Genomic DNA, 11970 nt, shown 5'->3' with positions numbered 1-11970 from the left:
GCCCTGTGTCCGTGGTGTCTGTGGGGCCACACAACGCTCACGGGTGCCATCATGGGCATGTCCCATACCCTGTGTGTGTGGAGGGTGGGCATCACCCCCAGGGTGAGCCTGAGCTGGGCAAGCAGCTGGCAGGGCCAGTGCTTCAGGCTCCCTTTGGCTGGGCAGCACCCAATGTGTGGCTGTCCCCGAGGGGAGTCAGGAGGGAGGGGGTTCTGCTGCCTGCACCCCCAGAGTGGAATTCTGTGGCCTCTCCTTGGCACTGTGCTCCCACCACAAGAATGCTGAAGAGTCTGGGGGCTCCCTCACCACGGGGTGTGAGGATGGGCCCCTCTGGTGTGGCACCAAGAGCCCCTCCATGCTGAGGAGGGGCTAAGAGACCCTGCAGGGTCCCTGGCTGGGACCACCACTCACCACTTTGTGCTCAGGGATCCCCCAGCATCAGTCACCTCCTCCCTCCAGGCAGGGCTGCAGCCCCATGGGCCCCACTCCTGCACTGGGAGCTGCTGCACACCCACAGTGTGGGGGGAGCAGAGTCCTCAGGGACCCAGCTTGGTGGCCCCTGGCTCTGGGCAACCCAGCCCCACCGTGCACAGCCCCAGGAGCCCATTTCCCAGCTGCCCTGTGTCCTGCCAAGTGTGGGGCATCCAGCACCTCCCTTCCCTGCAAGGCTGGGAGTGCTGGCCATGTTGCTCCTGCTGCAGGGATCCCCGTTCCCGGCTCCTGGTGCTCAGGGGCTCCAGCATTACCTCACACCCACTCCCAGCACAGCAGGACACGGCTGGGCTGAGAAACCCAAAAGTGCTGAATTTGAGCCCCGAGTTGAGCCCGTGCCTCCTGCAGACTCAGAATGGCCCCTCCAGGAGCTGGCTGTCCCCTGCCGTCAGGCTGGCACAGGGACAGCGTGCTGCTGTCCCCAGGATGACCCACAGCCACGGGGACAGGGTGACACGGGTGGCTCTGCCGGGGGGGACAGGAAGGTGACACGTGGGTGTCATGAGAGGGGTCCCAAGAGCGGGGCAGGGGGAGGTGGAGGGGCCGCTCCCTGTCCCTCTCCTGCCACTGGTTTGGGGGTGACAGGGGACACCTTCCCAGTGCCTCCTCCACCCCGAGCGCCCCCGAGGTCCCCGGGGCTGGCTCCGAGCCCTGCCCGCACCTGATGCCGGTGCCGGGCGATGGTGATGCCGGTTCCGGTGCAGCCCCGGAGCCGCTGCCGGTGTAGCAGCGGTGCCGTGATGCCTGCGATGGTGCTGGTGCCGGTGCAGCGCTGGTGCTGCTGATGCCGGTGCCGCCGGTGCCGGTCATCACTCCCGCAGTGCGGGGCTGGGGCCGGTGCCAGGTACTGCCGGTGCGGGGCGGGTTCCCGGGGCTTGCGGGCGGAGCTGGAGCCGGTGCCGGTGCTGGTGCCGGGGGCGGTGCCGGCGGTGCCGGTGCCGGTGCTGGTGCCGGGCGGGGCCCCCGCGGGCTGCGGGCGGTGCCGGCCCCGCCGCGGTATAAAGGGGCCGCACGGGCCGGGCCGGGCGCACAGCGGCGGCGGCGGGTGGGGAGCGGCGGCACCACCACCGGCACCTCCACGGTGAGTCCCGCTCCCTCCTTCTCCCTCCCGGCCCGCTGGTGCCGGCTCGCGGTGCTGTGAGATCGGCAGCGCCGGAGGCTGCGGGGCCGGGGGTAACGGGCAGCCGGGAGCGCCGGGGGCTGCGGGACCGGGAGGAGCCGGGAGCGCCGGGGCTGCGGGACCGGGAGGAGCCGGGAGCGCCGGGGGCTGCGGGAGCGGGGGTGAGCCGGAGGGGGCTGCCCGGGAGGTGCGGCCGGGGGTCCCTGGCGCTGGCTCCGCGCCCTGCCCGCACCCCCGCACGTGCTCCCGCACCCCCGACCTGCCCGCGCCCCCTGCCCGCGTCCCGGGGCGCCTCCGCAGTCCCGTCCTGGCCGCGCTGCTCGTCCCGTCCCGCAGCGGGGTGCGGGTCCGGCCGCTGCCATCCCCGCAGCCGGGGGTCCCACCGCACGCGGCGGGGCCGAGGAGGCTCTGGGCGGCCGCGGTTCCCCGGGGACAGCGCGGTCCCTGACATCGCCGTGCCCTTCCCTGTCCTCCAGCCCAGCCATCGCCTGCGAGCAGCCGTGCTCCTGCTCGGCTGGATGGGGGGTGCTGGCGCTGTGCTCGGCGGGGCGCTTGGGACCCCTGCACCTCGCCTGGCACCGCACACAGCGGGTGTGTGGGACCCCCGCACCTCCTCGGGCCCCGCGGAGGCACTGGGGAGGTGTCACTCCCAAACCAGGGACCGGTGAGGGACAGGGTGGCCGTGGGGCAGCAGAGCAGCAGGGCCACCCCGCTTCTGCCTTCTGGGTGACCTGACGGGGAGGACGCGTGCCTGCCCTGATGGTGCCCCGTGTCCCCCAGATGCCAGGGAGCCTCTCCACGGCCCTGCGTGTCGTGGGGACCAGCCTGTTCGCCCTGGCGGTGCTGGGGGGAATCCTGGCCGCCTACGTCACAGGGTACCAGTTCATCCACACGGAGAAGCATTACCTCTCCTTCGGGCTCTACGGGGCCATCCTGGGGCTGCACCTCTTCATCCAGAGCCTCTTTGCCTTCCTGGAGCACCGGCGCATGCGGGGCGAGGGGCAGCCGGTGCGGCCGGGGCGCTCGGTGGCCCTCTGCATCGCCGCCTTCCAGGAGGATCCCGACTACCTGACCAAGTGCCTGCGCTCTGTCAAGCGCATCGCCTTCCCCGACCTCAAAGTGGTGATGGTGGTGGACGGGAACGGCCCCGACGACACCTACATGCTGGACATCTTCCGCGACGTGATGGGCTCTGAGCGCTCCGGCAGCTACGTCTGGAGGAGCAACTTCCACGCCTGGGGCGAGGGGGAGACGGAGGCCGGGCTGCGGGAAGGGCTGGCCCGCGTTCAGGCGCTGGTCCGCAGCAACACCTACTCCTGCATCCTCCAGAAGTGGGGAGGGAAGCGGGAGGTGATGTACACGGCCTTCCGGGCACTCGGAGACTCCGTGGACTATATCCAGGTGCGTGCATGGGCTGGGGGATGTGGGCAGTGAGATCCTGGGCTCAGGGGCTGTGGGTGGAACGGGAGCAGCTCTGGGAATCCCCAGTAGCACCTGGGTGCCTGGCACTGGATCTGGCCCCATGCACTGGCCAAGAGCCACCAGGGCTGGGGGCCATGGCTCTGGGGTGGCTGAGGTGTTGACTGCTGCCCAGGGTGTCCCCTCACCTCCTCAGCACACGGCCTGCTATGGTGTCATCCCGTGGGACAGTGTGGCACCGGGTGCCTGGGACAGGTCCTCCCTCGGTGCCAGCAGCCAGAGATGGGTGTCCTGGGCAGCGGTGCCCCAGTACCACCGGGTGCTCCGCTCCCCTCCATCGCCTGCCGGTCTCCGGGGCTCTGCCTGGTCTCGCCGTCCGTGGCTCAGGCTTGCCTGGCTGTGGGCTGGGCTGTCTGCCGGGCGCGCGTGGGCGGCGGGAGCGGGGCTCGACGTTCCCTCTGCCCCCAGGTGTGTGACTCAGACACGGTGCTGGACCCCGCCTGCACGGCCGAGATGCTCCGCATCCTGGAGGCCGACCCCCACGTCGGCGGCGTCGGCGGCGATGTCCAGGTACCCTGGCACAAGGGAGGGCAGGGCCGGGGGCCCCAGGGGGCCGCGGCACTGCCGGGGCTCACATCCATGCCCTCCCCAGATCCTGAACAAGTACGACTCGTGGCTGTCCTTCCTGAGCAGCGTGCGGTACTGGATGGCCTTCAACGTGGAGCGCGCGTGCCAGTCGTACTTCGGCTGCGTGCAGTGCATCAGCGGCCCCCTGGGCATGTACCGCAACGCGCTGCTGCAGCAGTTCCTCGAGGACTGGTACCACCAGACCTTCCTGGGCAGCAAGTGCAGCTTCGGGGACGACCGGCACCTCACCAACCGCGTGCTCAGCCTGGGCTACCGGACCAAGTACACGGCTCGCTCCAAGTGCCTGACGGAGACGCCCACGCGGTACCTGCGCTGGCTCAACCAGCAGACCCGCTGGAGCAAGTCCTACTTCCGCGAGTGGCTCTACAACGCGCTCTGGTTCCACAAGCACCACCTCTGGATGACCTACGAGTCGGTGGTCACCGGCTTCTTCCCCTTCTTCCTCATCGCCACCGTCATCCAGCTGTTCTACCGCGGCCGCGTCTGGAACATCCTGCTGTTCCTGCTGACGGTGCAGCTGGTGGGTGTCATCAAGGCCACCTACGCCTGCTTCCTGCGCGGCAGCGCCGAGATGATCTTCATGTCCCTCTACGCCCTCCTCTACATGTCCAGCCTGCTGCCCGCCAAAATCTTCGCCATTGCCACCATCAACAAGTCGGGCTGGGGCACCTCAGGGCGCCGCACCATCGTGGTGAACTTCGTGGGGCTGCTGCCAGTGTCGGTGTGGGTGGCGGTGCTGCTGGGCGGGCTGGCCTACACCGCCTACAGCCAGGACCTCTTCAGCGAGACCGAGGTGGCCTTCCTCGTCTCAGGTGCCATCCTCTATGCCTGCTACTGGGTGGCCCTGCTCACCCTCTACCTGGCCATCGTCGCCCGCCGCTGCGGCAAGAGGCAGGAGCAGTGTGGGCTGGTCTTCGCTGAGGTCTGACCGTGGGGTGGGCCCGTGCCAGGGTTGTCCCAGGTGCCACGGTGATCTGACGTGTCAGGGTAACCACCGCCGTCCCCTCTTCCCCAGGTGCTGGGGTGATCCCACGTGCTGGAGTGAACACCCCCAGTTCCCTTTTTCCCAATCCCGGAGCTGCTGGGCAGCGCTGAGCGCTCCCAACCCTTGGCATTTCCCATCAGATCTTGAAATCTTGCTTTTTTCCTTTATTGAGATGCAAACTTTTCCTATATTTTCATTTTTCCATCCCAAGCTGGCCACAGAGAAGCCGAGCCAGGGCTGCCCATCACCCAGCCAGGTGCTGCCAGCTACATCCCAGCTGTGCCCTATGGAGCATCCTGGTGTGGAGCGCTGCTGGCCGCGCTCCCCACTCCGGAACTTTCCACCCTTCGGTGCTTTTTACGGGGATTTCAGTCCCACCTCCGTGGTGCTACAGCCCTTCCCACCCCCAGGACACAGAGTCTCTGCCAGCTCGGTGCCAGCCCTGCTGGCTGGTGCTGCCTCTGCCCCACGGCTGCGTGCGGGCACGTACCCAGGGCAGCCCCCCAGGCCTCTCGGGGGGTCTGGCTGCTCCAGGAGGGCAGCAGCTTCCTTCAGCTTTGCCAAAGAGCCAAGGGGGGATCCTGGCATGGAGAAACTGGGAAAACTGGGGGGCTGTGTGCCGGCCGGAGCGGTGCTGGAGACCCTTTGGGGCCACGTCATGCTCTGGCCCCATCACTCCCACCCCGCTACCTTCCCAGCAGTGGGAAGATGGGGATTTAGGCAAGGTGCTTCCCAACTTTCCCCTCCCCAGGGAATTCACCTGTGGGTCCTTTTTTCAGGACTTGGATAAAAATCCCTTTCTACGACGGAGCTTTTAGCTGGTTTTTGTTTAATTTAATACAAGGTTTTTTAGAAGACTTTTGTAGCTCTTTGGTATTGTCGCAGATGGTTTGTAAATCTATTTATTTTTGAACCTGCCAGGGGAATTTTTTTCCATATTTCGGGTGGAAAAGGCTGGTTTTTATATCCTGACGGAGTTGTGGAAATAAAGACACAAAGTGAGGACAATGGTGTGTTTTGGGGAGGGTCCCTGAACCCCCTGCCCGACTTGAGGGAGGCTGGTCCTGAGTCCCTGCGTGGCAGCACTGGTGTCCCACAGGGACAGAGAGGGGGTAGAAGGAGACATCTCCACACTGGCACCTCCATGGATCCCTGGGACCCAGTGGATCCCCTGGGACCTGCTGGACACCGTGGGCAGCCCCTGGGTGGGACAGCCCCTGGGTGGGACACCCCTCCCAGGCTCACAGAAGTCCCTGCCTTCCAGGAGCCACGTCCCCTGGGGTGATCCATGGGCTCTGTGGCCAAGAGCTTGGTTGCTCTCTGAAGAGTCATTTTCGGGGGGACAAGTGACCCAGGAATGGCTCTGGGTGCCCAGACAGGACCCAGCAGAGCCAGAGTCCCCTGTGCAGGACAGGGATGAGGTCCTGCATCTCCCCAAGTCCCTGCTGCTCTTTCCAGCAGCAGATCACAGTTCGTAGCCCACGTCCTTCCCCTCAGACCTTCTTGGGCACGTGTGTGATGATGGGCTTGGGGCGGGTTTTGAAGAGCAGCTTGGTTTTGATGAGGGCAGTCACGGCGTAGTGGCTGGGCTGGGAGGCTCCTCCCTGCTTCACCAGCACAGCAAACGGCTTCTCCAGCTGCACCACCTTCCCGTAGAGGATGTGGTGGCCCACGATGAGCACGGGCACGCCCTGGGGAGAGCGGGGGTCAGGCCGGGCTGGGCTGTCCCCAGCAGTCCCGGCGCTGCGGCTCTCACCTCACAGGTGTAGTGCAGGTCTCCCAGCAGGCTCCCGGCCAGCTCCCCGCCCTGCCGGGGCTCCACCTCGCCCTGCAGCTCCAGCAGCACCCACTGTGCCGGGCCGCCCGTGCCACCGCTGGGGGAGACATGGGCAGTGTCACCCGGGGCCAGCAGGCACAGGGGACACGGGGACGGGACCTCGGGGCTCACCTGGAGATGACGATCTGCACCATGCCGGGCCTGCCGGGGCTGCAGAGACACGGTCAGCACAGGGAGCAGGAGCCTGGCCCTTCCCCTCTGGGGACCCCGGGATGGAATTCTGCCCCCGTGCCCCACAGACCCCGCAGATCCTGAGATCCATCCCCCAGCCCCTACAGAATGTCCCCAGGCCCTGCAGCCCCCCGGTCCCCACAGACCCCCAGACCCAGGCCCTACTGCCCCCCCAGATCCAGCCCCCAGACCCCCAGCGCCCCCAGCCCGGAGCCCAGACCCGCCCAGGCCCCCGCCGCGCCGCCGCTTCCGCTTCCGGCTCCGCGCGGCCCCGGGGCAGCTCCGGTTCCGGCGCGCCGCGCGCACGTGGGGCGGAGCGGGAGCGGAGCGGAGCGGAGCGCAGGGCCGCTTCCGGCGCGCCGCGCGCACGTGGGGCGGAGCGGGAGCGGAGCGGGAGCGGAGCGGAGCGCAGGGCCGGCCGAGCGCCATGGGCGAGTTCCAGGTGCACCGCGTGCGGTTCTTCGGGCTGGTGCCCGCGGGCGTGCGCTGCCTCGCCTGCCAGCCCCGCGGCGCCCGCCTGGCGCTGGCCCGCACCGACGGCGCCGTCGAGGTGTACAACCTGGCCGCCAACTACTTCCAGGAGAAGGTGAGGGCGCCGGCACGGGCCGGCCCGGGATGTACCGGGATGTACCGAGCTCCTCCCGGGCACGCACCGAGCGCGTACGGGACTTGCTTGGTCCTGCCGATCGGCACCGAGCCGGTACTGGGCCTGAACCGAGCCGGGCCGGGCCGGCACCAGGCTTTGCTTGGCCCCGCGGGTCCGTAGCGAGCCGGTAGCGGGGCTGTGTGGGCTCGCCGGGGCTGTACCGGGCGCTGACGCCGTCCCCGCAGGTGATCCCCGGGCACGAGGCGCGGTCGGTGGAGTCGCTGTGCTGGGCGGCCGGGGACCGGCTCTTCGGGGCCGGGCTCGGCGGGGACATCACCGAGTACGACCTGTGCGCGCTGCGCGCGGCCCGCGGCGTGGACGGCGGCGGGGGACCCGTCTGGAGCATGGCGGCCAACGGCACCGGCACGCAGCTGGCGGTGAGTCCCGCCGGGAGCGGCGCCGGGGCCCGCGGGGGAGGGTCCCGCCGTGCCCCGCTGACCCCGGCCCCCGCAGATCGGCTGCGAGGACGGCTCTGTCAAGATCTTCCAAGTGGTTCCCGGGGGGATCCAGTTCGAGCGGAACCTGGACAGGCGGAAAGGTGGGTCCTGGCTGCAGCTCCGTCCCTCCGTTCCTCCGGGTGTCCCGCGAGCCCATGGCTCTGACGTGGATCTTCCCTCCTCCCAGGCCGTGTCCTGTGCCTGTCCTGGCACCCCTCGGACACTCACATCGTGGCTGGCTCCATCGACTTCTTCCGTGTCATCGACGTCACTTCAGGTACCTCCTGTCCTGGGAGCAGCCCCATCCCATCCCCCGGGACCACCAGCACCCTCTGGCCCCCAGGGGAACCCCAGCCACCCCAATTTTCTCCTGCTGCAGGCCAGACGGTGCAGAGGATCATGGTGAACCACCACGTGGAGAAGGCCAGGCGTGAGTGCGTGGTGTGGGCCATCGCCCTCCTGTCCAGCGGCGCCGTGGTCAGCGCCGACTCCTTTGGCAGGGTGCAGTTCTGGGACTGGGAGCAGGGCACGCTGGCAGAGTCCCACACCGTCAGCACCTCGGCCGTGCTCTCGCTGGCCGTGTCAGAGGTGGGTGACACCCCCAGGTGCCCCTGGCTGACAGGGAGCGGGGCTGCTGCACTCGATGCCTCCTGGCAGCGCCCTCCTGTTGTTGCCAGTCTGCTCCCACAGCCCTGTCCCGTTTCCCCCTGCAGAAGGAGGACAGCATAATCGTGGGCACCTCCACCGGGGCCACCTACCAGCTGCAGCTGCTGCCAGTGAGGCTGGGCGGGCTGGAGAAGCGCTGGGTGCGGACAAAGCCCTTCCAGTTCCACAGCCACGACGTGCGGGCCGTGGCACACAGCCCCACCGCCCTCATCTCCGGGGGTAGGGCTGCGCTGGCACCGGGACGGGCTGGGTCCCCCTGCCACGACCAGCTTGGCTGATCTGTGCTTGGCTTCCAGGCCTGGACGCCCAGCTGGTGATCCGCCCGCTGATGGAGAAGATGCAGAAGAAGAGCTACGACGCAGTGCTCCGAAAATTCACCTTCCCCCACGTGAGTGGTGCATGTGCGGGGGTCCCGGAGCTGGTGGGGCTGGCAGGGCTGGATCTCCCTGCCCTTCCAGGTGCCCTCGTTGCCCTGCCAGGGTTCCTCCCCTGTCCTTGGCTCCCTCCTCTGCCCTGTTGTGTCTGCTTTCCTGGTACATCTGAAGGCTCTGCCAAGGAGCAGTGCAAGTTGTCAAGCTGGTCTTGCTGGTCCTGCTGGGTCTCCATCTCCAGGCTCCCATCCCACGGGAGCTGATTTCCCTGCTCTCCCCCGCTGCGGAGTCACCAGCACCCCCGGGCATTCCGGCTGTGCCCCAGCCCGTTGTGCCAGGCTGTGGGTCTGTGACACCCTGCCTGTTTTTCCACGCAGCGACGCCTCGTCTCCTGCGCCAGGAAAGCCCGGCTGCTCCTCTTCCAGTTCTCCCAGTACCTGGAGCTCTGGAGACTTGGCTCCACTGAGGAGACCGGTGAGTCACAGGCGCAGCTCAGAGCCCAGGCTGCCAGCAGGATTTTGGGATTGAGCTGTCCCAGGGCTCAGGGAAGGGTCTGGGCACTCCCCCAGCTGCTCCGTGTGGTTTTCCCCCTCTCACTGGTGGCCCGTGTGGTTTCTTTCCCAGGAAAGGACGGCGAGGTCCTTCCCTTGTGCCGGATGCCCGAGCACCTCGTGCAGCTCAAGAGCAAGGTGGGGCTGAGCGGGCCGGGTGCCCCCGGGCAGCCGAGGGGTGTGTGCTGGGCTCTGGGGGTTCCTCGGGCCCCGCTGAGCCCCGTGGCATTCCCAGGGCCCGGAGCACATCTACTGCAGCTGCGTGTCACCCTGCGGCACCTGGCTGGGCTACTCCACGGCCTCGCGCTTCCAGCTGTACCGCGTGCGCTGCGACGGCGACGGTGTCAGCCTCACCAAGGTCAGGGGCTGCGGGGTCCCGGGGCTGGCCTGGGCGCTGGCACCCCTGGGCAGCATGGGTGGCCGCGGGGTGGCTGCCAGGGCTGCGTTCTCTCCACCCCCAGGTGCCCAAAGTGCCCGCGGTGCTGCCTCCAGCCTACCAGCTGCAGTTCTCCGCCGACTCCGGCTGCCTCTTCGTGGCCTCGGCGCGAGGATCTGTGCACGTCTTGCAGCTGCTGGAGCCGGGGGGCTGCAAACACCTGCACACGCTGCGGCCGCCCTCAGGTCTGGGCTGGGGGGAGCTGGGCTGGGGGGCTCTGCAGAGGGGGTGTCCCCCTTTCCTGCCCTGAGGGGTGTGAGGGTCTCCTGGGGGTGTTTGTGCTCTCATGGCCTTCACTGGACAGTCAGGGGGGACGTGGGGCTGGGTGTCTCTGGGCTCTGGGGCTGCCAGCTCCCCTCTGAGCCCGAGCTGTCTGCAGGCTGCTCCGAGGCCGTTTACCTGCTGGCACCGAGCGCCGACGGGCACTGGCTGGCAGCCGTCAGCGGCGACTGGGCCATCCACATCTACAACCTGAAATGCTTCAAGGTGGGCCTGCGAGCGACCCCCAGCCTCGGGGGGCACGGGATGGGGGGCTCAGCAGGCACAGCCCCCCTGGGAGCCATCACTGCAGCCCTGGAGCAGGGCTGGGGGTGTGGAGAGGGGGTCAGAGGCACTCCTGGGGGTTCTGGCCAGGGCTGGGGGTGTGGAGAGGGCGTCAGAGGCACTCCTGGGGGTTCTGCAGGGCTGGGTGTGTGGCAGAGCTGTCAGCAGTGCCCTGGCGGCTCCCATCAGTGCACTGCCCCCTCCTGCAGCATCACTGCGTGGTGCCCACCTACGACTGCGCCGTGTCAGCCCTCGCCATCCACCCCAGCACCAACAACCTCGTCATTGCCTACTCGGACCAGCAGGTAGGAGCTGTCCCGGCCGAGCTCGCGTGGTCCCTTCCCCGTGGCAGCGTGGCAGCGTGGGGCGCTGCCTGGAGCTGCTGCAGGAGGGCACACCTGAGCGTGGCCGTGCCCCGCAGCTGCGGGAGTTCAGCATCCCCGAGCGGCAGTACACGGGCTGGAGCCGCGCCGTGCAGAGCCGCGGGCTGCACCGCGCCTGGCTGGAGCGCGACTCGCCCATCACGCACATCGCCTTCAACCCCAAGAACCCCTGCCACATCCTGCTGCACGACACCTACCTGCTCTGCGTGCTCGACAAGTCCCTGGTGAGCGGGCGGGAGGGCTGGGGCTGCCCGGGGGGCTCCCGGGGGTGCCCGGGGGGCTCCCGGGGCAGCCTGACCACGCCGTGCCCGCTCCGCAGCCCCTGCCCGACGACAGCGCCCTCCTGATGAACCAGAGCACCCTCAAGCAGCTCCCAGAGACCGCCAGGAAGAGGCAGCTCCACGCCTTCAAGATCTGCAAGAAGTTCCAGGTGGGTGATGGTGCTGGGGAGCGGGGTCAGGGAGGTGCTCGGGCTCTGCAGAGGGACTTGGATCAGGGGAATGGCCAGGGAATGGCTTCCTGCTGCCAGAGGGCAGGGTTAGATGGGATAATATGATGGAATTGTTCCCTGTGAGGATGCTGAGGCCCTGGCACAGTGCCCAGAGCAGCTGTGGCTGCCCCTGGATCCCTGGCAGTGCCCAAGGCCAGGCTGGACAGGGCTGGGAGCAGCCTGGGACAGTGGAAGGTGTCCCTGCCATGGCAGGGGGTGGAACAAGATCACTTTAATGTCCCTTCCACCCCAAACCATTCCCTGATTCCATGATTCCCATCTCTGGCCTTGCAGCCTCTGCTCTTCATGGATCTGCTGGACAAGAACTGCCTGGTTGTGGTGGAGCGACCCATCATGGACTTCAAAACCCAGCTGCCTCTGCCTGTCCAACAGAAGAAATTCGGCACCTGAGAGCAGAAGAAGCCACTCCAACCTCGGGAACTGTCTCTGTGCTGCCTTCCTGGGGCACTGTAAGAATTTTCTTAAGGTGCTGTAGGAATAAAACCTCACTGTTGTGTACATGCCTGGGCTCAGGGCTCATCCCTGTTGTCACACCACCATCATGTCATCATGATTTTCATATCCTTCCAGTTCTCCTCCCCGGGGCGCGGGGACAAGCTGACACCCCAAATTCCATCCCTTTTTGCTCACAGTGTCTAATCCCCGTGTTGGCTTGTGTCTCCTGTGGTCTGTGGGTGCTGCCTGGGGCCAGGCAGGCTCATTCCCTGAGGACGGGGGTCTGGGGGTGTTGCATGGGGCAGGGAAGCGTCATTCC

General features: G+C 67.6%; 3 protein-coding genes across 4 annotated transcripts; 2 read left to right on the top strand and 1 right to left on the bottom strand.

The window, feature by feature from the left end:
- The first annotated feature begins 1537 nt into the window (after nt 1-1537).
- On the top strand, nt 1538-5421 carry HAS3 (hyaluronan synthase 3). 2 transcript variants are annotated; one of them, XM_039696568.1, is made up of 4 exons: nt 1538-1573; nt 2393-3013; nt 3500-3601; nt 3684-5421. In XM_039696568.1, the coding sequence occupies exons 2-4, from the start codon at nt 2393-2395 to the stop codon at nt 4605-4607; spliced, it is 1647 nt and encodes a 548-aa protein (XP_039552502.1). In that variant the 5' UTR covers nt 1538-1573; the 3' UTR covers nt 4608-5421. The 2 variants fall into 2 exon arrangements, with proteins under 2 accessions (XP_039552502.1, XP_039552501.1); XM_039696567.1 differs by lacking the exon at nt 1538-1573 and having other exon boundaries at nt 2341-3013.
- A 117-nt stretch (nt 5422-5538) lies between these two features.
- Nucleotides 5539-6754, bottom strand: CHTF8 (chromosome transmission fidelity factor 8). Its single transcript, XM_039696570.1, has 3 exons — nt 6613-6754; nt 6421-6538; nt 5539-6355 (listed from the first exon to the last, which is right to left on the bottom strand). Exons 1-3 carry the CDS (start codon nt 6633-6635, stop codon nt 6158-6160), a joined length of 339 nt encoding a protein of 112 aa, XP_039552504.1. The 5' UTR covers nt 6636-6754; the 3' UTR covers nt 5539-6157.
- A 294-nt stretch (nt 6755-7048) lies between these two features.
- On the top strand, nt 7049-11714 carry UTP4 (UTP4 small subunit processome component). The gene is made up of 16 exons (XM_039696507.1): nt 7049-7258; nt 7504-7695; nt 7772-7856; nt 7943-8032; nt 8135-8343; nt 8469-8640; nt 8718-8809; nt 9170-9266; nt 9417-9481; nt 9579-9701; nt 9805-9964; nt 10159-10265; nt 10532-10627; nt 10744-10929; nt 11025-11135; nt 11490-11714. Exons 1-16 carry the CDS (start codon nt 7100-7102, stop codon nt 11604-11606), a joined length of 2061 nt encoding a protein of 686 aa, XP_039552441.1. The 5' UTR covers nt 7049-7099; the 3' UTR covers nt 11607-11714.
- Nucleotides 11715-11970: the final 256 nt, after the last annotated feature.

The sequence above is a fragment of the Passer montanus genome, unplaced genomic scaffold, assembly GCF_014805655.1.
Source record: "Passer montanus isolate IOZ18808 unplaced genomic scaffold, ASM1480565v1 scaffold98, whole genome shotgun sequence".
NCBI classification, from domain to species: Eukaryota; Metazoa; Chordata; class Aves; order Passeriformes; family Passeridae; genus Passer; species Passer montanus.
This window is presented reverse-complemented; position numbering and strand designations above follow the sequence as displayed.